At 42.7% G+C, this 26,744-nt stretch overlaps 1 protein-coding gene across 2 annotated transcripts in view; it reads right to left on the bottom strand.

Moving 5' to 3' along the window:
- Positions 1–15,531, bottom strand: part of LOC106750489 (homeotic protein ultrabithorax-like) — a 76,136-nt gene extending 60,605 nt beyond the window's left edge. For both annotated transcript variants that reach the window (XM_014630865.1, XM_014630864.1), the window contains exon 1: positions 14,238–15,531. In XM_014630865.1, coding sequence (XP_014486351.1) covers positions 14,238–14,916 — 679 coding nt within the window. In that variant the 5' untranslated portion in view covers positions 14,917–15,531. The remainder of the gene's footprint in view (positions 1–14,237) is intronic.
- Positions 15,532–26,744: the final 11,213 nt, after the last annotated feature.

The following is a 26,744-nucleotide window of genomic DNA, read 5'->3' on the forward strand; positions in this document are numbered from 1 at the left end:
CCCCCCCCCAATGCGTGCTTTGTCCCTCGCATGTGTATCTTCCGATAATGTTTATACCCGTATTCTTTGGTACGCCAGCTGTAAAGCGCGCACGCGCCTTCCTCGATGGAGATACTTGATTGCGATAGCACTTTTATAAGTTTTTCTTCGCTACAAATAATCGCACGTGGACGCTTACTACTACTTCGCGGAAAAGTAATCAAAGTTCGACGGCTAGTCTTTCATTATGTTAAGTTTGAAGGTGAGGTAAATGTCGTTTCATGTTTGTGACAATTATTATGCCGCATCATCGCCAGTGTGTCGCGATGTTCATCATTTTTCTTTCGCGAGAGTAGATTTTTGGGAAATCACCGGCTTCCAGCTGAATTTGCACAATATGTCGAGGTAATGCACGTTCAATGTGTGGCGACCGTCTCGTTTGAAATAGCTGTAGCATAAAATTTTTTAAGAATTTTGTGAAACTTGCACTATATACAGATTTAAATATGACTTAATTATTAGCGCGATTATAAAACGATCGACCGCTCGGAAGCTGAAATAATCGCAACTAAAAGTCATACTTTTTATATGTATTCCTTGAAATGAATAAAATCCCTATTTTCAACTTCTTCTGAACAACATTTAGGATTTTAATGAAAAATTACTACGATATCAACTGATATGGAGACATTGCCACTGAAAATCCAACATTCTGCGACGCAACTATCTTAACGTAAGACAAGTGAACATAATTCAATGAAAAGATACGGAAAAGAAGAATATATTTAAAACAATAGTTCCGACGAAATATGCAGTGACTGATAAAGTAAAAATTGAGATGTATAATTTTCAATTCAGCAGCGATATCGTTGGCATATTTCGAAACGCACCCGTGCATCACGGGAAACAATTATGACAATTGAAATAATAACAGGCTTCGTCAACCCACAGGTGTTTTTATCTTCGGTGTAATTCTTCGACAAACACTAAATGCCACATTTGTCGCGTGAGACTTGTATGAATTGAACATCATATAAGCAGTACCGATGAAATCGCGTATTAATCCGGAGATTTATCGAAGAGTACCTGAGTGAGGAGATTATCTACCGCGAAATAATATATCATTATCGTTGGCGTTGTTATCATAATGATCGTCATTATGAATGTTGCTTAGACATTCTTATATTATAAGGACCATACTGCACGTTCTGCGGTACACGATTACTGTAGGATACTGGAAAAAGACCCGGGGAGTCGACAAGGCCCTACCGCCGCCTCATCATTATTCAATAATCTCATGGAATACTGGCTTTCGTTTTATTATAATTCCGGAATTTGCAATAATTATTTCCACAGTATATAGGTTCTCAGTATATGCACACTATTTCAGCCAGAGGGTGAATATCTGTGCATGTGTATATATATGTGTGTGTGTATATATATATATATATATATATATATGCATGTTCAAAAAGGATCGTTGGACACTTAAAATGCAACAATAAGAATGCGACAGTGAGGACAATTTTACGCTCGCGCATTAAGAATTGAATTGCACACTCTTGTTATACTCTCGTTACAAATCTCCCGGATAATTAAAGCGTAATGTTAACTTTATGAGTGAAAGGATGCAATTACGGATACACAAGTGGCTCGGTGAAGAATATTCTCGGTTGGCAGGGCCGAAGAAGAGCCACTGTTGGCGGTTTGCCCTCTCTTCCGTTATGCATTCCTTATTACCCACATCCCTCATCCTCCCATTTCTTGTAGCAATTTCCGCAACCTTGCGCGAATGCAATATATTAAGATACTTATCATTAGCTATTAATTTATAATACCTTCAATTTAGATTATAATGATAATATCTCCCGGCGAAATCCGCTATTTCGTACTTAGCATAGAGAGAGCCGTAAATTCGGCAGGAGAGTTCGATATATTAAAATCCGCGCCCGTATCGCCTCCCTAAGATCGACTAACGACTGTTAGGCGCGCGAAAAGCACCAGCCACGGGCGTTATTTCTCTACGTATGATGAAGAAGAGCCGCGGCCGGCAGTTTGTCGTCTCTTCCGCCACGCACTCTTTATTACCCCGCTCTCCGCCGCCGCTTCTAGCGCGCTCCTGCGATTCCGTGCGAGAGTCCAACGCTTTTGGGGTGGGGTTATCGTATTATGTCGAGTCACGAACTCGTTATAGCACGGCAAGACAGATCGGTGCTATAAAACCACTCGGTTTTGGTTTAACCAAAGGGTGTACACGGCATAACTGGTTTACATTCCGCCACCTCTCTTTCTTTCTTTCTCTCTCTCTCTCTTTCTCTCTGCATATTGTGTTTTCCGTAGCATCCAAGATTCGATTCCCTCATATAGATACGCGCGGTAGGTAGGCAGAGAAGTTTAGTACGCGCGCAGAAAGAGAAATAAAGAAGGAAAAGAAGATAAAAGAGAACGGCAACAAGACGAGGAGGGGAGAGGAAGCACGATTGGTAGGAGGAAGAGCCGAGACGCGAAAACACAATGAAGGAGAGAAGGATTGGCTGTTGTACCGCGAGGGAAAAAGAAAATATCGAATCTGCGGTTACAGGAGCAAAACGACCGAGCCGAAACGATAATGAGTGTGGAGAAGTGCGGGAGAGAAGATGGGGCGTAGAGAGACAGCAAAGCAGAGAGAGAGTGGTGTAAAAACAAAGAAGAGAGCGCGTATTTTGTGACGACCGGGGAGAAACGTACGGTATACGGTATACGCACGAGAGGAAAAAAAAGAAAAGATAGAAAGAGAGAGAAAAGAAGAAAAAAGGCGGCCGACTGTGGGGGAAGGACGGGGGATTAAGAAAACGCGAATGCAGAAATGATTAATAACACACGAGAGGGAGAATCACGCGGGGAATCGAGAAAGAGAGACGGTGGATACTCGCACGCGAAGGGATGTATCAGCAGGAACGAAACAAAGACTAGTTTTTCGACCATATGCAGGGCGTACGTTCACGGAGGAGAGAGAGAGAGAGAAGAAGAGGATCGCACCATCTCGAGAAGCGAGAACCAGATCTCTCGCGAATACGCGCGCGCGCCAAACAACACGTCCACACACCGAAACCAGCATTCTCGTTTCGGGCAAATTTCAAGTCTCGAGCGCAGGCAAATTGGCATTTAGCTCTACGCTCCCGCTCGCTTCTGCTCTCACGAGGATTTTGAGCGACGACGGAGCACCGGCCCGGTGGCGGAGCTCCACCTCGAGGAAGAATCCGCCGGGGATGTCCGGCGGGCCGCTCGGGCTTGTTATTATCAGAAGACTCGCAACGTCATCGTCGGGAGACGAGACACGTCTGTGGATCCGTCCGAAGGAGATATGCGTGTCAGGAAACGTCCGCATGCACGGGCGGCCGCGGTCGCGTGTGTGCGTATACAGAGCGTACGCCGACGCCGCCGCCGTCGCCGGCGTCGATGTGGATGGTTGGACGAGAGAAAACGTGAGAGGTGTAATTTTAGTTACGGAGAGTAAGTAATGAGCGATCAACAGTCTGAATACCAATTCCGATGCACGATGATGCGGCATAGGGCAACACACGGGTATCCGCAAATTATATGCGCGCACATATATTGCAACGTCGTTGTATGGGCGCGCATTAATACGGGAAATTACAGGATGCGGCGGCGGGCTTTCGCGTGATATCCGCGAAACTCATCGGTGCGATACATCGAGACGGGGAAAATAGGTCGCAAGACACGAAATTTCGCCCCGCGTGGACAACGCACGCGCGTGTGCGTACCCTTTTTTTTTGCGTTGCGGGAGCTCCCGCTTGGATATCGAGTGAGGAAGAGCGCAGGTTTTCGGCAAACCGTCGGCCTCGGGAAAGCTCCGGGACGACCGGCGGGCAATGGGAAAAATGCAAAAATCTGCGTGCCAAGGCGCACCATGTCAGAAGAAACCACCACCGGGGAGGGGGGGGGGTGATGTTATCACGCCAGGCATCGTTTTTAATTTTTATCAAGCGGAGATAAGCACGCGAAAAGAGAAAATTGCTACTTGGAAGATACATCGCGGGACCTTTAAGGATATTCCACCGGGCGCTGATTATGCCTATGCAGGTTCGCGTGGTGGGAGCTGAAAGAGGTGTTTCCGAGCCGCAGACCACCCACCCCACCATGTTATGTAAGGCTTGATTCGCGACGCTCGCGGGCCGAAGAAGAAGCCGAGAATTCGTATAGCCGAACACAAAGCTGATGAACGATACTGATTATCACCGGGGCTCCGGCTCCGTGCGCGCCGCTCGCCTCGATTCAAATCGCGCTTGTAAAACCCGTTTTTGCGGCTCACTTCTCTTGCGCGCATGTGCGCGCCGACTAGTGCGCTTCCAACTACACTCTCCGCACGCCGGGCCCGCCGCGTCGTAAATCTTCGTGGGCGGAACGCAATGCATTTGCGTCGATACTCTCCAATATCTTGTGCGATTTGGTTTCCGTTCGATCGGGCCCTCGAATGTATTAAACGTCACTCCCTCCTCTCTGCCTTGCCGGCTCAAATCGGCTCCCGGTTGATTAATTAATAATCTCGTAACCGTCGCGCCCGAATCATGAATACGACACTGCTTCTTCCATCCGGACGAACACACGAAGCGATCTCGCGACAGCGAACATCGGTAACTCGTACTGTCTCGTGAAGCGAAACGAATTCTCCCCGCACTGAGAAAACGCACGTAATTTTACCCCCTTTCTCACCTCCTCGCCCCCTTCAAAATATGAACTTGCCTTTTTTTAACGATTTTCCCCGATACGCATTCTCGCTCCGCTCCGCCGTTGTACGGACGCACAGATGTGAAACTCGACGGATCGCGTGATAAGGAGAATTCGACGAGCGCGTATGGTTCGAAAGCAAAAGCGAATTCGTGGCTTCACAATTCTCAGTAAGAGGCGGCGATCGATGAGGCGTCAACGGCGGATTGAGTTAGACTGGCTGAGAACTGTGGACAGGACGGACTCAAATGGATCGGTGCGGTGGGTCTAAAGAAGGTAGAAAGTAACAGCTATGTTCATTGTCGTCGGCTTCGGCCGTCGTCCGTTTTATGTCTTTTTCGGTAAAAAAAAAAAAAGAAGCTAACGGTTCCTTTGCCGTCGTGTCGCACTATAGAGGCGCCGTTTACACCGAGGCCGGGGAAAGCCGAGGGATATCAGTGTGCTTTTGATGGTATTAGTTTCGTGTCGGCGCTTCTCTTTTTCTCGTGTCAAATGACAGTATCGGAGGACGAACGTGCCGATATGGCTGTCCCGTGAATTTTATCGCCAAGCAACGGCGAATTAGAAGTAATATCCAAAATCTTACGCAACCGCTCGTGTCCCCGACACGAGCGTCGCCGATGGGGAGTTTTTATGCTGTTATTTACAGCGGTACTTGTGCTGAAAAATCATAATCATAATTCTTCTGACCTGGATTTAGATAAAATATGCAAGGAATGAAGGCAAATCTGGAGCACCTCTTTTCCATGTGTGTGTATATGTGTGTGTGTGTTTCTGTCGTAGGCGTCTACTTTGGTGCTACAGTTTTGCGAAATACTAGACACGTGCCAATTTGTACAGATATTTCTAATTAACATATCTAATAATTAATTTAGCGGCCAATTTGTTCGATATTAATCTCATCTGTTTCATTTCCCTTGGATATTTTCCAACAGCGCGAAATACAGACATTCGAATTTATCGATCGCTCTTACGGCGTAAGAAACATCTGAAATTCCGCACGCAAATTCAAAGACAGTTGTGAAAACATGGGCGCTTCGGAACGCAGAACACAGCGCAGCTCAGAAGCAAGAGTACTCATAACCGGCTCATAAATCAAACAAATGACCGTGTGCATTCCTAAAGAAAACCTGCTCGGTGAAATAAAAGTCCTGTTGTGGTTAGTATATCGCCGTTTCTAATAAGCCGGCGAATAACCTTGCAGTGTGCTAACTGTTATACTCTCTATGATGATTCCCTCGACTCTCTTCGACGAATAATCAAGCCGACACTCTGTACTGTATTTCCCGAGAATCGCGCCTCGCGAATAATCGTGACGACGAAACACCCAGAAATATAGATATTGCGTGTTTTAATTAATTAACAAATATAACATCGCGTAAAGTTGAGCCGAGGATATTATCTTTCAACGTATCGTTGCTCGCACTTATAAGAGAGTATTGCGAGAGAGAGAGAGAGAGAAAGAGAAAAAGAGAGATTTGGCCGAATATACGTACGTATACCAGCATGTCGGAGACAAAGGTCCGCGGAAACAATGAAATGCAAAAGTACGCGAAGGCGTACGGAGGGCAGCTCTCTCTAGACAGTTCAGTAGCTATAAATTATCGCCGCTAATGGTGCCCAACGAATGCTTGTCCGTACCTAAGCCCCGTAATGTCGGTTCGCGCCAGTCTAATATCGTCCGTAACGTTTAATAAATATGTCGCGGCGGCAATATGTCATAACTTTTCTACGTGTGTGCGCGCGCACACGCGCGCGCCCGCGTATGCATGTGTTACTCGGGCAACGTGACGTCGCGGAGTTACATAATGCTTCAACTCGGCCGCTTAATCGCTACACAATGTTGCCGACTATCTGCCGCGCGCGCCTCCCTCTCTTTGACGCACTCTCTACGCATACCGATAAAACTGACACACGTGACGAATACGTAATTTCGCACTACAAACGCCCGCGCGCGCCATACATTTTCATTAGCGCGCGAAGAGCTATTCTTGATTAGAATCTTGGCGCATCGCACGGATCGCTCATTCACAGTTTCAATATAATGCGACCGAAGCAATTAAAGCACCCCTCCCCCCCCCCCNTCGTTAACGGTTATAACGATTATAACTTGCGAAGATTTTTACGCACGAAGCGCTTCCATATTTGCCTTTTCCACTGGTGACGCATTCGTCCAAATGAAATATTTGCCCGGCGATGCGTTAATAGCAATCCGCAGTTAACTTTTGTCCGCGTTGCTGAAAATCGTCGCCGCAGACTATCGAGAATCTTTCCCCAATGATGGAGGCGATGGTTATAAGGCATTGTGGTCAGGTCGCAGTCAGGGTGGCAGGTGCTATCCGTAATGGCCGCCCATCGAGGCAGAGACGGGAAGAACGGTGGGCAAGTTTGCCGGACGCAAAAAATGCTCCGTGAGTTATGGATGTGGAACACTGTCGGCGGGTATTAACAGACCCGATTACGTCGTTGCGCATTAATTGAATACAGACGCGGTTTAATCCGCCCCGGCGAATGGCGCTACGTGAGACGAAAGAAGAATTGAGGAGAAAAGTAAAAAAAAAAGAAAAATGGAAGAAAAGAAGAAACAGAAACGAGGCGAATAAAAAAAACGTGCCTCGAGTGTTTTTCGTGTTGCTGTCAGTGCGAGTCCGACCGTGCGAGGTGCGCCCCATAAGTTACACGCTGAAATGAAGTCTGCCACGTGAGTCTCTCTGTGATTTTTGTGTTTTTTTTTTTTTCCCCGGCGGGAAAACGAAAACGCTCGGTGTAATATCTTTATCCATAACCGACGGGCAAGAACCGTGGAAAATGCGCGCAAAAACGTTTCTCGATTCAATTATTTTACCGTGTACCCATCATCCTTCCTCGCGGCCACAACTAGACGTAGCCTTTGTCTGTTGCGGTGTATAGTCGTTCCGATCGCCGAGCAACTAAACACGTTCTTCATACCTACGGAGCCATGGCTGACCCAAAGTATGTATTATCTCAACCTGGAGCACGCAACACACTCGCACGGGCGCGCGCTCACACACAACAAAATGGTAGCAAATATCGGTAACTTCAGCCTATATGTGTAGAGGTGATTCTTGTACCGTATTTTCGCAAAATTAAAAAAACCTGAAAAAAAAATATGCAAAAGATGCACGTGTCTCACCGACACGTGCGTCTTTTGAATTTTTCTTTTTCAGGTTTTTTAAACATCTGTTTGCAACAGCGATTATTTCTAATTCCAATCGGATTTGTAAAAATGGAAGGAAACGTTGCTACGATCCAAGGCTATATTTCTCTAATACACGTGTTTCACGGAAATGAATGCGAGATTTAATTGGCATGATTTGATTGCGGATAAAATGAATTACCGTGGTAATGTCCGTCGTATATATGATCGAATGCAAATTTCTGAAAAAATGTTCTTCGATCAAGCGCCACGACAAAATGCAGAGCAGGCTTTAATGATAACTTCCGCGGTATAGAATTCGCAAAATAACAAGATGCATGACTATTGTCAGTATATAGAGCTAAGCCGGCATGTACGAATTGTACATGCGAACGGCTCGTCCATCAAATTGAGAGTCCTGGCAGGTAGCTGCTACACTGGCGGCGGAACGTACTGATCAGAACCTCTCAACGCCGCGCGCGTTACGCTTACGCTCACGTATCTACACTTATTTTCTTCATCGTAATTCGCGAAAACCCGGTGACGAAGAGCTCGTGTAACTTCTTGAGAAGTTTATAGCTAACAGAATATACGCCTCGTCGTATAATATTTTGAGGAAATAACCGAACCGAATATATTGTAAATGAGGCAACGCAAAGCAACCGACGCATTTCATGGTATTAATGAACGATATGAAAATCACGCACGAATTATAAATTACAGGAATTTATAATTTTGTGCAAGTAAGGTGCAAGAATCACCTCGGAAAAATGAGAGAGAGAGAGAGAGAGAGAGAGAGAGAATCGTAATAGACGAGCATGAGAATAGACGAGGCAATGTTTTATATTGTATAATTATTTTATTACTTACAAAAGGTTTAGCAAGACCTAAATAATAATAATAATAACAAGCTCGCTGAAGTCCTTCGAGAAGCACCATGCGGGTTAAAATTACTAGTTACGAGAGGAAGGAGCGAGACGTGGGACAGGACGCGAGCGATACGATCGATCAAAGATTACACCTTAAGTCAGCCGCTATGTGCAGCGCGAACAGCGTGATTGGTCGCGAGGCGACGCTTATATTAAAATGCGAAAGGTACGCGAGACATACATACATACTGTACCTGTATATACGCATCTCGTAGTTGATGACGCCGTGATTGGGCTTCAAACTAGTCTACCTCGCTGGATACAACATTAATTTCTCGATCGGTCGACTCACGATGGTATTACGCCGCGAGAATTATGAAAATTGTTGTGTTCCTAATCGCTCGTGACGCCATGTCCTCGCTTTTTGTTTTTTGCGCATCCTGCTTAATGACATATAATTTTCTAATGTCATTGGTTTTTTTTTTTCACCGAACAGATATAAATATATAAAACTCGAGCGTACAATAAACGTTATAATGAGTACGGTTATTGCGCAAAAAGCGCAACGGAAGAAAACAACGTGATGTTACATTAATAAGCGTATATTCTTAATGGGGGCCATTAACGAACGCGAAGAAAAATGGCGGACTCCGTTAATTACGATCGCTTTGCGTGGAATTTATACTTATATATCGCACTCATTCGGTCATAACCTTGATGAATTTTCCAATTCGTCAGAGTGGTGGAAATTACAAGTACAGGGTGAACTTCCGATGTATCATTCGTAGAGAAGAGAACAAGGATAGGAACAAGATACGGGAGTTTTCGCGAGAACGATGATAATAAGAAGCGTTAAATATATTTTCTCTTTTATATTCGCGTGGTCTTTCAGTTCTTGGACATTTAGAATTTAGGACGTATGACGCGACAGTATATAACGTACCTTTTTCCGCAAATATTCTATTAGTGGAAGTGCGGCAAACCTGTTTTCACTCCTACCCATTCTTCCCCGCCGAAGAATGCATATTGCAATTAAAGAGCGCGTATTTTTTTGAGGCACCAATGTTTTTCGACCGAACAGTACGAAGGAACGGAGGGCGTGGAGAAGGGAAAAGGGCGTAGTAAGTCATACGGAGAGGCTCGTACGTCATGCTTCATCCGGGCCAACGAAGCAACACATTGAAGGAACTCTCTACGGTGCCTCGTGTATGAAGAATGCACCCACTTGGACTGCCTCTTTAGATCGCGACGCTATAGTGTGAGTGTCCATGCTATGCGTGGTGCCTGTATCTTTCGTATACTTCTGTATATGTCGAGGAGACCCGATGACCGGTGTGCAACATGCATGCCTGCACTCGACGGATATCTATCGCATAATTCTCCTCGATTTTTCATAAAACGGCAGAACTCGATTTGAAGATGTCCGTTGAAAAGTCCCATATTTTTAGGATCAATGTTCTCAACGAGCGATTCCTTGGTATCATGCATCACGTATAAAGAAAATGACGGTCTGATATATAAATTAATATGACTTCATAAAGCTACAGTAAACACGGCGAGATTGAGTTTCATATTAAACGCTGCATCCCTTTTGTTTTAGAACTTGGCGAAAGTTCTACAACGAGTGAAGAAATCGAGAGAGAAAAGTCATTTACTTGACAAGACAGGGACCACCCGGTTATTTTGTTGGATGACAATAACATGGGCTTTACACTTGAATCGATAAAGAATGCGATAATAAATGTCAGTTGCGGTATTTATACATATCCGGTTTATTACCAGATCTGACACGCTTCGATAATCACTTCAATCGAAACGGCATAATGCTTTAGAGGCACTTTCAAATAGTGTATGAACGATATTTGAATCATCAATCATCGATGATTTAATTATCTCCGAAGTGTCAAGTTTTCGACGCGAAAAAATCTATGTTCTGTCCGGAAAGTGACGTAAGATCATAGAAAGTAACAAAAATTAATTTTATGTCTTAACTATTTAACGTACTTAATTTTTCGACGAAAACTCAAATTTCATGTAAAAAGGAAAGAACGAAAAATTTTTTGCACGCATAATCATTCGAAAATGTTCCCAGAAGTAAATTATACGTAACGTTGTTTTCGATTTTGTAAATAATAATAATATTAATGAATTACAGATGCTAAATCTAAACAGGACTCTGTGTGTGCTCGTATAGGGGAATCCTCACGATGCACTAAGATCGGAGCTGATCTTCGTCGATACGAAAGCAGAGCTCTGTATTACCGACAAGCCTCGTAAACGGCCATAGCAGCAAGCGAGGGGCTCACAAGAAGGAGGGGTAAACGAGCTAAGCCACGATTTCGTCGTCGTAAACGTCAAAGTTACGGTTACAGCGTTGTTCCTAGCTGCTTTATATTGAACGAGGTTGCTCCCCGAGGTACGTAACACCTACTCGCAACCGTCGTACTGTAGAAAGTAGCACTATACTCATTTCCAACTCGAGAACGACGCGTGCACCACGTGGCTTTTACGCGGGAATCCAATGGAGTTCAAGGTCCGTTGAGTATCGCTTTTGCCATATTGCCAACAACTGAAGTAAAATAGCCAAGTGGTATCTTTTGCATCTTTCTTTCTTGTTACCTAAACAATGACTTTATTGTCATTTTCGTGAAAGCAAATTGAAATATAAATTATTATTGGCTGTCTTCTTTATATTTCTTCTCAATGAAAATTGCTATATTTCTTCACTTGCGAATTGTGTATATAAAAAATATACAAAACATTTATAAATGAAATTATGCTTTTATTTAAACATTAAAAAAAAATATATTAAAGGAAGTAAATGGAAGCTTTAAGAATAAAAACTGCGAAGCTATCGGCGCAGTATATCCATTGGACATATTTAGCTTGATAAATATTTCTGTATCGGTCTATCGCACGCCTTTTAATGAAGCTTTAAAAAGGCCCATTTTTCAGATGTGCACGGCAAAAAAGATTCGCTCTCAATGGCTTCGAATGAAGAGGTGTCTAGATAGCACCCCCAGCCTCTATCACTCGCGCCCTCTAATTACCCTATAGACGTAGCCAACCCCTCAATGAGGAGTCATAAATATTGTTCGGGGATACTTCGAGAAAGTGAGCCAGATCTATAAAGAAAGATGTATCTCTCACGATTGGATTTTACAGACTGTTTATTGACAAAATAATATAGGGTTCTTTAACTTAATTTTTATAACTGACCTTACCCTTTTTATATTGAGTATAAAGAAACGTTTTCTTTCCACATAACGTGAGACTAAGTAATATTTTTTTATTGATTTATCTATTAAAAGAAAATGTGTGTACGTTTATACGTACAATATTACCAAAGCCGTAAAGCGTAAACTAATTTTCTAAAATCGACGTTATAAGACGAGACATTTATTTATTGTATTACACGGTAAAAAATGCTAATAGATATTAATGGCTCTATATTTATAGTCGCAGATAGTAATTTATGACGAAATAAATTTGCATCAATAAATCTTCGTTACGCGATTTCCCATATGGTTCAGATCTGAATCTCTGTAGGTTACCGATACACACGCACACACACACACACACACAACGTCAAAGACATTGCCGGGGGAGTGCGAAATGAGTCAATGACTTTCAAGCCGTGAGTGCGTAGAACCTGCTCTATGAGTATACGGTCAATCAATTACCTTTTTCCATTCCTACAATTCCTGCCACGGTGAGCGCTGTATTCCACGTATCGCTGAGTTAATTTGTAGCCGATAATTAATGATCCAAAACCTCGAATTAATCAAATAAACTCTATTGCGGATCCCATACCTTTCGCAGCAAATCAGTGATGTTGAATGTAGCTGAGAAAGCGTGTATATTGACTTACAACGTAAATAATAATGATAATATATACGACGGGTCATTGCATGCGCGAATTATGTTTTTTTTTTTTATAATGGAAAATAACTCTTTCTTTGCAAAGGTGGACAACAGAATTCATCGAACCGTGTTGGGTGCCTCCTGAAACGATTCTTTCTTTTGTATATATAAAGAAAGAGAGAGAGAGAGGGAAGGGGGGGGGGAGGGGAAGAAGGTCCCTTGTGATAGAAAATGAAGAAAAAATAAAATAGACAGGCCTTAAACCGGATCGAAGGGTGCAAGAAGGAGATTTTCGCTAAAGAAAGATGAAGGAAGAACCAGAGGCGACTAGGAGAAAAAAGAGAAGGGCAGGAATAGCAAAAAAGAAGCACTAGCTAGGGATCTAGGATCTCAGCTGAGCTGGTAAAAGAAGCACTCTTACCGAAAAGATGCGACAGAACCCGTGAGGCCTCGATGATTACATATATAACTGCCAACGGCGAAGCAGAAGGCCATTCGGGAATATCCCTCTCGCAATGAGCAGGACAAAGACATCGCTAGAAACAGCTGACTACCGGAATTCGGGGTTCCGGAGGGGTGAGTACAGCGAGGAAGGCACTTGAACCTCCAATTGGACGAGGGCTTCCCCATTATACCCGGCGTACCCAACGATTTTACACGCACTTGACTCCATTCTACCTATCTACCAGACATAATTTTGTCGAGGTACACGGCCGATTTTCCGCGACATAGCGCGCGCGCATTAACATTGTACCACGTGAAAATGAAAAACTCATATCTCGCGCAGGAACGCGTTGTAAGATTTACAATTTATAAAATGCGTCTGGGAATCGGGACCTACAAATATCGCTCATTATTTTTAAAGTAGAAATGACGATCAACCCTCTCTCTCTCTCTTTCTCTTTTTCCCGCTTCCTTTCGTCTCTTTTTCTCCCTACGTGAGACAAACTTCAAATTACACACACACACACACACACACACATGTATATATATATATATATATATATATATATATATTAATCGCAAGAACGATAATTTAACACGTCATTTTGCACACTACTCTTGCGTGTCAACGTCAGTTACCGTCAACCTTTTTGTCACGTCTATTCGACCAAAAGCAATGGAACTTTTAGTTTCTCAACGACAATAAATCTGTTGTCTCGGGTTTCATGATGGATACGCCGTATTTCAAAACGGCGCACAAATAGACCCCGCGAAAAATTCCATCGGTTTCGACACGGGTACGGTGAAAAGCTACATTCAACGAGCGGGATCTACACCTTCCGCTTCTCCTTTTTTTTTTTCTTCCGCACGCGTTGTTTTTAAAGCAAAGTAACGACGAAATAACTCATCCTGTTTACACGGGCGCGATAGAAAATTTTCCATTCGTTCGAATTTATTCGCGAATGCATACGGAACGTTCTCGGTCTATAATCTCGTTCCGCGCAACTTCTAGGTAATTTGATCGCGTGGAAGCAATTTTAACAATTTAGTCTGGTAGAACCAGACAGGCAGGCCTGATCCACCACGCCTTCCCGACCACGTGGTCGCTCTCCCCTAACTACGGCGCGGCTCCTATATTTCATCGCGGCTGTTACGATAATAGTCGTATGAGAGAGCATTTATGAATGCAAACTCACCTGCTATAGCCATCCAGGGGTAGAAGGTATGGTTGGCGGTGGGTTGCTGATGCAGTTGCGTGGCGACCGGTTGACTCGCGGACGAGTTCAAACTGCAGGTGTTCCAGGACGACGTGAGGGATCTTGACGAACTGTTGTTGCCCGGACTCGATGCCGGATCGCCGCCTACTAGGCCACCGTAGCTACCGACCCTCGTACTTTCCGGGGTACACGCGGAGGGACGTACGACCGAGTTACTCTGGCTGTTCGCGCCCGAGGTAGCCGATTGCCAGACATCCTTAACCGCCGCCGCTGCCATCGCCGCGGCATAACCATTTTGATGGGCCGACGTTTGATCCTGTTGCTTACAGTCTTTCGTCGCTGTGGTCGAGTACGAGGACGTGGTGTGGCCGGTTGCCTCGGGTGTCGTCGAGTAAAGCTTGCAGGCCGTCGCTACGCTGGCATCGTACGGCGAGTCTTGGGGTGGTCTCGTGTTGGTGCCACCACCTGGATGTATCCCTAACGAGGAGGACGTGTGATGATGATGTTGCGTCGATGCGTAAGGCGACATACCTAACCCGAGCGGAAAGCTTCGATATGCCGCGGCAGTGGCCGGATCATGATGCTGACTCGCCGCTCCCGTTTGATGATGGTGGCTTCCGTAGAAGCCGCCCGCTGTCTGCTCAAAATACGAGTTCATTACTCCGGGTATCTTGGATCACTTGCACTAAAACACCGGCACACAAAAAAAATAATGGCAGGAGCGGAAGGAGTCGGCGTTGAAGATAGCTTTGCGATTACATCGAGCGCACGTGGCTAGCCAAAGTTCGCTAGTCCGTGTCCGATGATATCGGAGGATGACTCCCTCGGATCGTACGGACGCTAATTAGACCTTTGATCTTCTATCACCTTTTGATTTACCGGGCGAAACATAAACGCCTAAGGTAGCGATACGTTTTGTTCGACGCGGGCGGCGATAGGTGAAAACGTTGACAGGGGGGACGAATAAACGAGCATTAAACCGTTTTAAGAGGCCATAAAAGTCATCGGTAGGTATAGCACCGGTTACACACCCGGAGTGTCAATGTCAGTAGGCCGTAAGAGTGTAATTCAGAATGGGTCTCATGGTTGGTGGCGGGGGCTTTTATGGTCTTGTTATGGTTACCGCTAGCGGGCGAAAGCATAAACCGGTGGTCTCGACTGTGAAAACAGGCGATGATCGTTAAACCGTTACGATGCAATAAACCGGGGTAATAAGACGAGCTATAAAACTGCCTGTGGATCTCTCTCTCTCTCTCTCTCTCTCTCTGCCGCGTGCGCGCCCGGCGACGATTCGGTCAGCCGGCACGCGACAGCCACCCTCGCAGACGGCTTTTTCTTTCTCTTTGATAATATACAATTTCGCGATTCGGTCAGGAGTGGCTCGGGAAAGCCAGTCAATCTCTTACGAAATCAAGAGGGGGCCAGTCCGCACTGCACTAGCACTTGTCGTATTGCGACTTCGTTGATGACTGTGAGAGGAGGTCCGGTATGAGTCGGAGTACGATGGGGATCGTAACGAACCACGGTATGCCAGTGCGGTGGTCCACGGCACACTACCGCTTTTCTCGCGCCCCGTGTACCGCCACTCTGTACGCGCCGTCCGTCTCTTGCTCGCTCGTTCACCTCGTTTTGTCTCTCTCTTCTTCGTAGTCCGACCTCTCTCCCGAATTTCCTTCTCCGTTCCACCAGCCGCCGTCCCTCCTCACACTCTCTCGCTCGCTCGCGTACGCCCGTTCGCTCGCTCTGTCACAGTCACTCCTTGTCATTCGTGCGATTGTTGCTTCTCACTCGCACGTACTCTTCCTCGGGAGTACTGCGTCCTGACGGAGATCGGAGGTATGTCCCTCCTCGTCTCTCATATACCATCCCCCTCCTGGTACGATAACCGAGTTCTCTCTCGCTCTCTCTATCGTCGTTGTTGTCCCCCTCTTCCACCCCCAATGTTCCCCCCCACAATTGCTCTCTCACCCTCTGCTTCTGTCTCGCTCCACCTCTCGGCGATACTCGCTCTCTCCCTCCCACTCGATCTATTCTCTGCCTCTTTCGCCCGTGATACGATTCCTCAGCGCCCCCTATCGAGCGTTCCACTAACTCAACGACGTGCCGCCAGATTAAATTCGTACTCGCGCTCGCCGTGCGCGTCACATTCAAGGCGCGTGAGCAGATAAAACGGTGTGAAAAAGAAAGAGAAAATAATTGTTCGTCATGATACGAAGAAAGGAAAGAGGTGAGATGGAAAATAGAGAGAGAGAGAGAGAGAAGGAGAGTGAACGAGAGAGAAAGAGGGACGAGAAGACGTGGAGGTGCGAGCAGAAACGGAAAAGAAGGTGAAAGAGAGAAAGGTAGAGGTACGAAAGAGAGAACGCTATGCGCAATTGTAGCAGCTAAGAGTGAGACGAAACGGCGAAGCGTGTTGAGATAGCGGCGAAGAGGGAGAACGGGTCGCTAAGGGAGGAGGTTATGCTTAAGGACCAATCAGAATTGAATTCGTCACGAATACCGCTCTGCCATGGCATGAAAGTTCCTACGCCGTGCAAAAGTAGTTCCAAGTCGGAACGACGCCCATGAGCGGCTAGGCGCCGCCCCGCGGATCCCTACCACCAACTACGAGGGTACCATGGGTATAGTCACGTTGCCCGTGAGGAAAGAGAAGAAGAGAGAGAGAGAGAGTGTGTGTGTGCGTGAGGGTAGGCGGACGGGCAGGTGGGGCGGCAGGGAGAGAGGGGAGAAGACAGAGAGAGAGCGAGTGAGAGGGAGAGGGAGAGAGAGAGAGTTGGACAGAGAGGGAGAACGGCACGCGCGTCACGCAATGCTTCTGCCTTCTCTTTCGCTCCTCCGCGTTGGTTCGTGGGGATACGTGCACCGCCACCTCTGAAAAGCGTCGCGAACTAACTTCGCCAGATCCATTCAGACGTTCAAACGACCAACATCAACGAGGTACCTTGCGATTAACCGTAATAATCTTTCGTTATTGCGAGGACGGTGTCGTAAAGCCATTATGATGTAGAATAACCTGATCGACAAGTGATATCGCAAATAGAAAAGGAGTATATGGGGGACGGAATGGAATCGTGTGTGTGACACTTCAATTATTTTGAAGATCACACTAGGCCCCAGCGACCGGTCCGACGTCGGGAACACTTGATGGCGCGAGCGTGAATACGAATGGCAAGAATGTTATCGTAAACGCCTTTACGAGGCTCATCGGTGTTTTACGGACCAATTAGACAACGTTCGCACAATTAAAAAGCCGTAAAAGTGGACTCCGCGAGGCGGTAGTCGAGCGAGCTCACTTCACGGCGCGCGCCACACTATAGTATCGGGAGTGTTTATTGGGATGTAAATGTCGCTGGATTATCGCCCCCGCGGTTCGCACCTCGTAAATTATTCCATAACGAGCCGAGTAATGCCCATCATAAGCTGTTCTCTGGGGCCAACCCTAGCTATTTGCTTGCTCGCTCTTGCTTCGCTCTTGTCATTATGAATGCCGAGGTATTAGCCACCTACTTCACGCTCAAGGATAGAGGTGAAGGATGTTTGATTTCTGTTCCTTTCGAATATCGAGCCGAACGCGATACGGATTGCGCGTGTACGCGCGAAAGAAATTTTGCAATTGAATAATCGGATAACGAAATATACACTGATACTTTTTAAGCAAAAGAATTCTCTAGAGATATTCAAATAAAATAAAAATCTCTAATAATATGCTCAAATATTAATAATATATTATTATTATAACCATATTGGTAAAATTAATAATAGCAAAAATAACAACAAAATATATGTGTAGTTTGAGCGTTAAAAAATATACAGATTGAATATGCCGCAGAATAGTATTATTATATATCAATTATATAAAATTAATATTGTCGTATATATATAATACTATTTCTTTAATAAGATTTTAATAATTATACAAAGGACAACAGAGAGAGAGAGAAAGCTAAGTATAAGGAAGTCTAATTCTCGTAGCTGATTCTATATTTCCTCTATACATGTGTCCACCACTGAGAGTTGTGCCGCAAAGCCTTAATAAATCATAAAGAGTCCACTTATTAAGCTCTTAATTTGATGGCGCCATTGACGAAGAGACCTGATGTAGTTTTCGCTTTTGCGAGACTCCGACAGGTGGCAGTCTGTATGCTTGAAAATCATGATGGCAATAAACTTCGGTTTTATGACCACTTGAACAGAATCGTAAAAGTCAGGGCCTTTAAGCTTATAGCGTAGTACGGCGCGTGTCGGATATGGTGGGGGCGTGAAGAATCCACCGTGTGGATGAAGAAGGTGTAACAGGCTGTGTGGATACCCAAAAACGGGCCCAAGTGCCTTTTTAAGGGACTATTTACCCAACCGGTTACCATTTAGAAAACATCTATTCCGGTGTATCGTTTTAGTGAACCAAACTTGATGGATTTAATGATAAATGAATTTACGCACCTGTTGTACATATATATTTTTTTTTGCGATACCTAATGCACAATAGTACTCAGATATATTCATTTTTAATTCCTTATACTATTATACATGTGTAAATGTTATATTTTCGTTATATAAATTATATATATTTCAAAGATTATGTCAAATTAACTATCTAAATTATCTGAAGTATCAATGTGCTCTACATACATAGAGAACTAGAAGCAAATGCCACGTAGATATCATCTCAACTCTCTATCGACGTGAACCGATATGAGTGATAGACGTCCATTCTGCGGATCTCAAATAAAAGCAAAGCAAAGAAGTGAGGTAGCTTTAGAAGGGGGGATTAGGGGGCGTAGCTATAGCAACGAGAAGGAGAATACGAAAGCGAAGAGGCCATTGCACCCGAGTCGCGCAAATCTGAACTCTTGCTAAACCAGCATCCATTCTTCATCGCTCTGGTGGCTTTGGCTCCTTTGGTTTCCTCTACATTCTACGTAGTTCAACGCACCGCTTGGACCCACGTTTTCGTTAGACTTTCTTTCTTCTTCTCTATTAACTTCACTCCTCGTTTCCCACATTCCCTACTCGCTCTTTACGTCTTACAATTAGATAGCTGAGAATCCGCAAAGTCCAAGTCAAGACCGATTCGGTTATTGTTGGATCTATTCAAGTTCGGATGCTCAAGTTGTCTGAGTAACTCGATTGCCACTCGATTGTCCACATGAAACTTGTTGAATATTCAATATTTCGGTTCACTCAAACTCTATAAGATTACTTCGAAATAATTGGTTTCTCACATTTTAAGTAACAATAATTCTGAATAAATTCGAATAACGTAATTTACTTTTCTTACAGTAGAAAGATTAAATCTTATTACTATAAGTTCAATCTAAAAAGTATTAAAATATCTTGAAAGAAAGGATTATTATAAATCTGCAATCCCTCCCTAACCTAATCTAGCTAGTACCTAACAAATATCTTTGATAGAGTTTTTGATAATTCTTTGCTAATGTGAAAATGATAAATTTGATTATTTGTGCAGTAGCTTACTTTTCACTAATAATATTCAGAATAGCCGACGAAGCGACTGGAAACTTTTAAATGTGCAAAATATCTTAGGTAATTGGAAATAATCAAATTACTTGAACATATTTTCTTCGATTTAAGTTGAATTCGAGCCTGCTGAACAGGACTTGAAACAAACGGTAAATATTTGAAAGTTTCGACTAAATTCCATTTTTTCTATTCAGGAAAATTATAAATAAATATTCGGTCATAAAGAGATGTTGAATTTTTAAAATATTTCCATTGCTGTCACTCACGAATCGAGTGTCATGATGATGAGTCAAAATATAAAATGCAAATGGCAAAGGATGAAAGTGGTGACATGAATGGTACTTTGTGTTCCTCTAAATAGCGTTGATGAAATAAAATATATGAAATAGTCATTCTCGAGGAAATATTTCACTCAACATTTATAGTTTAAACACAGACGTTAAGTTTATTGATCGGCAGCGCATTACGAGAAACGATAGGATCAAGTACGAAGGACTCGGAAGATATTTCCTTTGCCATCTGGCGGTCTTCTGCAGTATTATCTGAATGCAAAGCTTGCGTGAAACGGTTTGTAGTTCTCGCGGTCGATACGAGTTTTACAATAGTGCATCAGTGTGTAGGAATTGTATGGAAGTATATTTTATATATATATAATATACATATATATAGTCCTTTTTTTATTCTAAATTCAAAGTTTAATTGCTGTCAATATTATGACGCAGAAAGCAACAAGGGAAAACGAGATAGTCGCCGATGTCAATTATTGTATTGTTTCTAAATTCCAAAGGGGCACGTTATTCGTTCGGTTCGGAACAAAATAATTTAAGCGAGAGCACCGGTGTTTTTGAGTATGGAAGGTTGATGATGATCGAAACGCGCATAAACGAGTTTCTTACCAGACAAAAAGAACAGCCGAGCGAGTTTCAAGAGCAAAAAAGATTCATAATAAGAAGGAGAGAACGCGCGAGGACAGCTCCTACGTCCCACTAGTAATTGACGGCCAATTTATTTAATACGTGTTCAAGACTCGTTAAGTTTTAGAGTGACCTACCTTACCGGTTGAGAAACTCGTCCTGCAGGCAGGGCAGGCGTTAAGGAATAGACGTTAGTACGTCGCGACAATACGTTTGTCCGCAGCTGCCGTAGATAACATCGGATAAAATTTCGAAATTGCTACTTCATACCCGTGTTTAATAGCCTAATTGAAATCATTTTATTCTGGGTGGAAGCTTAATTACATATCCGAACGATCGATCGTCGACAATGAAAAGAAACAGAGGATGCGCGTATGTCGGGTGAATATCAAATATTTCACTTTACGGGGCACTAACGAGAGCCTCATCGAAGTTAATTTTAAATGAAGTGCAATTATGATTTATGCGAGAATTAAAATATGTTAATGGTCATGTTTTTAGACATTTTTTATCCTGTATATTGAGTGTATACATGTACAAAATAATGTTATTAGCAGTATGCAGATGTCCTCCCGCCATTTTCTTTATGCTTTAAAATTCAGGCCTTTATCCCCACAAAGATCAAGTAATAAAAATATTTTCAATTATTTTCCGTGACCTTACGCCACCTTTCGGGCGAGATATAGATTTCTTCGCACCGGAAACTTACAGCTCCAAGAATGCGATAATCATGAATAAAAATTTTTGAGTATAGTTCAATGTTCGGAAGTTTGGAATCGTCAAAAGCGTTCTGCATCGTTCGAAACAAAGAACATGAAGGAATTGGGTTTTGTGAATTAGCTGAATACCGTGAGATTTAGTACAGTCATGCGATAAAACAATTGAATAATTGTCCTTTTTATCAGATAAATTCCTTTCACGTTCATCAATTTTTCACATTCTTTCAGTTTCTTTGTACCTCATAACATTTTCAACCAGTTATGAAACGAAATGAACGTTGTACCTATGAATTTTATCTCTGATCTATTTTATTTATTGCTATTTTTCAAAGTTATATTAATTTATGTTTCACGTAATGCAATGTTTCCTTTCGTTTCTAAACAACATTTTGCAGCTATAAAAAAGTAAAGAAATGACCTGGCTTAAAAAGAGAGATTATACATTTCTAAATATTATTGGAACAACGGTGTCTACATTTACTTAATAATATCTTACCTTGTCATGTTAAACAGCCGTTTCCTATTTTTCTGCGAGTTTAAATATCTGCAATCTGAAAAAAAATATTTTGAGATATAATTTGATATATTTTATGAAGATGAGTACAATAAAATATTATTCTACTCATTACAAAGAAGTTTCTGGCATTGTCATGGATCTTTTAATCTACGAATTTTTTTCTATTGATCAATTTAACAACACTTTTCTAAATTAAGTATTTATTGAAGCGCTATCTGTGTATTAAATGAAATAAATTGCTTAAAAACGCTTCTCTTCGTGACTTTTTAATAAAAACAATATTTCAAAGCTGCTAAGGGCTATTTAATCTATAAATAAAAACGTGTCGGAAACAAGGATCACCCTGTATAAACGTATGTGACACGATATTCTACGAACGACTGAACACTGCGAGCGTTTACTTTGTATAAATGCGATCATTGAGGCTTTCGCTTCTGAATTCGCTGTTTGTGTCAAATGAATAATGAATGCTTGATTCTGGACTCTACAATGATATTCTGTTCGATAAAGACACTGATGCTCTTTGTGCTTTAACTAGCGCGACATTAAGATTGGAAGAACTAGCAGATGACCGTGCGACGACTCTTGCGTCAGATTTTATAATTCTTTTAAAATCTATATATATATATATATATATAATCTTTCTCTTAATTCGAATATATATAAATAAACTGAAGATATCGATACATAATCAAAATTAATAAATCAATTAATATAAATTTCTATTTATAAGTGTATGTTATATCAAACATTTTAAGAGACATCTCCCAGCGTACTTTTGCAACATATTTAACAGAGAAACTTTCACTTCGCGTACCTTACAAAATGGGATAATCAATACGGTATATATAGAGCAGGATAATCAATCAAAGTCTCGAATGGTGAATCGGTGAAACCAGTAGTAAGGTCATGAGAGTTGAACGTTACGTAACATAAGACATTGGAGCGCGTGTATTAATACTCATCCCGTTGAATCGCCGGGAATTGTGCCTACAATAACAATAATGCATTTCTCCGCAACTACATGTTGGCGCTATACAATCGACTGCACGATGTGAATTTGCAATTCAAACGTTCGTGAGCATAACACGAATAAATCGATGAGGGTGTACCGATGGAGGAGAATGCGTAAACGGGGGAAACAGTATCAAAGAGAAACAAAATATAAAAATACATCTCACGCACTGATTGCGCAAGAAGTATCTCGCGAAATATTCAAAATTCTGCGCAATCCTGCGTTTACAGTGCACGACCGTGATTGTGGGATAACAATTTTGTTGATATTTCAAAAACAGAAGCAGTTACACATGTGCGAAATAGAACCCCTTCAGTCTTTAACATTGTTCATAAGATTTCGAAACTTAAACAAGGGAATACAAATATAATCTCTCCTTAACGATTATATAATTCCCGACTGTGAATGAGAACGTAATTGTACGATTCGTTCTATCCAAGCTAGTCACGTGATGAAACTACGGAGAATAATATTTTCGAGTCAGATACACAACCCCTTCAGAAACCCCTCGCGGGCACAATAATGGCGCAAGATCGACAAAGGACGGCGACGGTTTGCAGCCAACGACGCTTTAACTCAAAAGCCGAGTGAGGAATGTCTTTATTACAACGATTCAACGGTCTATATCGAATTTGGGTCAGTGTTTTCCATCACGGGAATCATTTCGGATGCATCTACCACGACGGTCCTTTTCGTAGAAGTCGGTTTAGGAAGGGGGAGGGGGAAGACGGCACAAGATCGGGCAGTTCCTAACAAGAGGGAGATGTTCCAAAGAAAAGGGGAGTGACTTCAGGTATTTGTACTCCCGGCGCCCTTCTCGGCAACCCCGCCTCCGAAATAGTCCCTGGACCATCCTGCCCAACATTCCTTTTGTGGACACCAAGGTTGAGACCGTGTAAGAAAATATGATACCTCTTTTATCACAGAAAAATTGTACACGTTCCCCGGGCGTTTCACTCCGGAGCGGTAGATGATCTGTCGTGACCTTGAGATTGTAAGGAGAGCAAGCGTGTGACGGGAATGAATCATGCGCTAGACAAATATAGTCGCCGCGACTTCGTCGCTGCTCGAAAATCCTACGAAGATTTTAAGGAGATCTTCGGCTGATATCTGTCCACTTTTCGGAGAGAGATATATATCCGTCTACTCTTTCCGGCACTCAACCTCCGTACGTTGGCAGTCACGTGGGAGAAAGTAAAAATCGAATGCGAATAATGATACTCCGAAAAGGTGATTTATCTCGGCTATACGGTAGCAAGAAGATTATTCCTCTATTCCTCTCGTTTCCGACATCGGTAATTCAGTATGACCGTAAGTGAGCCTTAAATTTCTTGCAAGAATCTGAATTTCTTATTCGGCAACCGTGGCAACGTTTCAATTGACAGAACTAATAACATGTAAAAATCTGTGTCGCGAGAGACGTGGATTTATAAAGAGGATATGGACACACACAGGGCATGGAGAATTAACGGGTAAAGCTGTACCGAGGTCTGGGGAAGAGGGTGATGAATAATGGATGATACGATGTGACCATCTCGCGCCCAGTATGGGCTGTAGGACTTAGCCGTAATGGTTCGTAAATTGGTAAACCACAGGAGAGACAATGAAATCACCGCGCTTCATTCTGTAATCGTTCCGTCATTACATATTTCCCTGCCTTTATGATTCTTTGCCTGTCCGAGCATTCTGACTAAGGTCAGATCGGTTGCAACAGGAAACGCGCACTTTAAGAATGCGCTAAGAAACGAAATAACGATAACACTGCGTCTGTAGAATGTATCAATCATCTAGTGGTAGTATCTGATTGAAATTGCACTTGTAATTGTATACTTTGTACTCTGATGTTTGGAGAATTTTATGATGAAAGCATACGACGTAGGGAAATGTTCAAAGATGTCGAAATGCGGTAATAATAATTTCGAAAAACGATCTAATTTTTTATCAAGATGTGTTCTCACAATCACGTGACTTCGGGACTTTTCGGGACTGCAAGCGGATGAGTAAAACGTACTGAGGCTTAACAAGTATAACACTATATTCAAAGAAAATTACCACCAGGAGATAAACCTAATTGCTCTAATTTGCCTAATCTATTGTAGGAATAGGGGATGTTGCACTTAACTTTGCTATGGTCATTCGAAATGTCACAGCAGGAACTGCTTTGCATTGTGACAATTTCCTAACATACTATTTCGTCGCACACAGACCGGGGTCCATTTCTTAACTCTAAAAACATTAAAAATATTTTAATGAGTTTTGCAACACATCAGTGTCGAGAAGAATTTTTATTTTCTAGCAATTTTAAAAGATACATTCTTTTGATATCAGATGCGTCCTGTGTGAAATATATCGGGGCGAAAGTATCGCGATTATATTTAAAATATACTTGCTTCTCCGGCTCACAATCTCGATCTTCATGTGTGGTATGTACAATTACAATGATTAATTTGACGATCGAAATTTTCTTTTGAAAATAGAGCATTCCGAAAATTGTTTTTAACATAAATCACGTTTTACATAAGTAATACGGCACGTCTCGATAATGACGAAAACATTATGATTCTTGACGTGACAGTCTTGCCAATTATTCCGCGATTGCTGATTCCTATCTACTTGAAGCAATGAAGGAGCATGCAGAAACGACATTACACGCGATAACCCTAGGCGCTACAAGTCCAAGCTGATGACTGAACGTTTCAGATTAAAAGGATAAGTGGAGTGTACGTAAATGAGCTTCCGGCGTGTGTGCAAATAACATGGGGGTCAGTATAAACATTCACACACGTAATCATACACCATTGTGAAGTGAACGGTCGAAGAACCGATCATCATATATTCCGGGACGAATTGCCGGGTAAAACAAAATTTCCTCGAGTCAGAAAATTTACGATAATTCAACTTACAGATGTCGATAATTTTAACGTATTGTGTATACAACATTCGCTGCTTGATAGATAAGAGCGTTCAAATCAATTAAAATGCAACGTGTCAAATGTGATAATAACACTTCGTGGTTATTATGTTTGACAAATGATAACGGCTTATCGAGTGTGAGTTACATCAACAAGAATTTCCAGCCACATTTCATTGAAGTTTAACACGGCGAGTGCTAAAATAACAGCAAGAAATATCTGAGAGAACCCATTAAAATTTCGGGCAATATTTTTATGAATAAATCGAGACCTTGTCCGTATACATGTACAATAAATATACGCATAATCCTAACTGAATGCAAAATTAAATAAATACGAAGGTGCTGATATCGTCCTTGTTAATGATATCCAGTAGCAACGCTTTTATGGTGAATTATATACGAGAAAATCTCGCGGTCGTGTTTATAAGATAGGAAAGCGTTGTAACTTAGAGACAATAGAGCAAGATAAGATCATACAACAGAAGTCGTGGATTAGTCCTAGATATCCTACGCGTAGGCTTGTACGGGGTCATGAAGGGTACGAGTAGCCCTACGTGGGCTGGTATGCTCTTCATCAAGTCGGTTCATCGAGGCCACCGAGAGACCCGGGGAATGTACACGCTCTGAAGAAACGCTGAGGTAGTTGAGAGAGAACGAAAGTCACGGACTACGTGGCAAACCGATGAAAACACGATATCTCGCTCTTTTCTTTCGCGTGATCTTCTCCGTTTCTCTCCTTAATTCCACGCTTTCTCTCTCTCTCTCTCTTTCTCTCAGCTTTTTCACTTTTTCCAAAAATAATATCTTTTTACGGAGATAATTTTTGTCTCTTTTTCTTGTTTACCGTATATTCTTATTGCTATTGTTATTGTGCTTCGGACAAAGGTTTATCGTATTCGTACCTTCCGAATATTTTAAAACTGTAT

The sequence above is a fragment of the Dinoponera quadriceps genome, unplaced genomic scaffold (assembly GCF_001313825.1).
Source record: "Dinoponera quadriceps isolate SergipeBrazil2010 unplaced genomic scaffold, ASM131382v1 scaffold5809, whole genome shotgun sequence".
Lineage (NCBI taxonomy): Eukaryota > Metazoa > Arthropoda > Insecta > Hymenoptera > Formicidae > Dinoponera > Dinoponera quadriceps.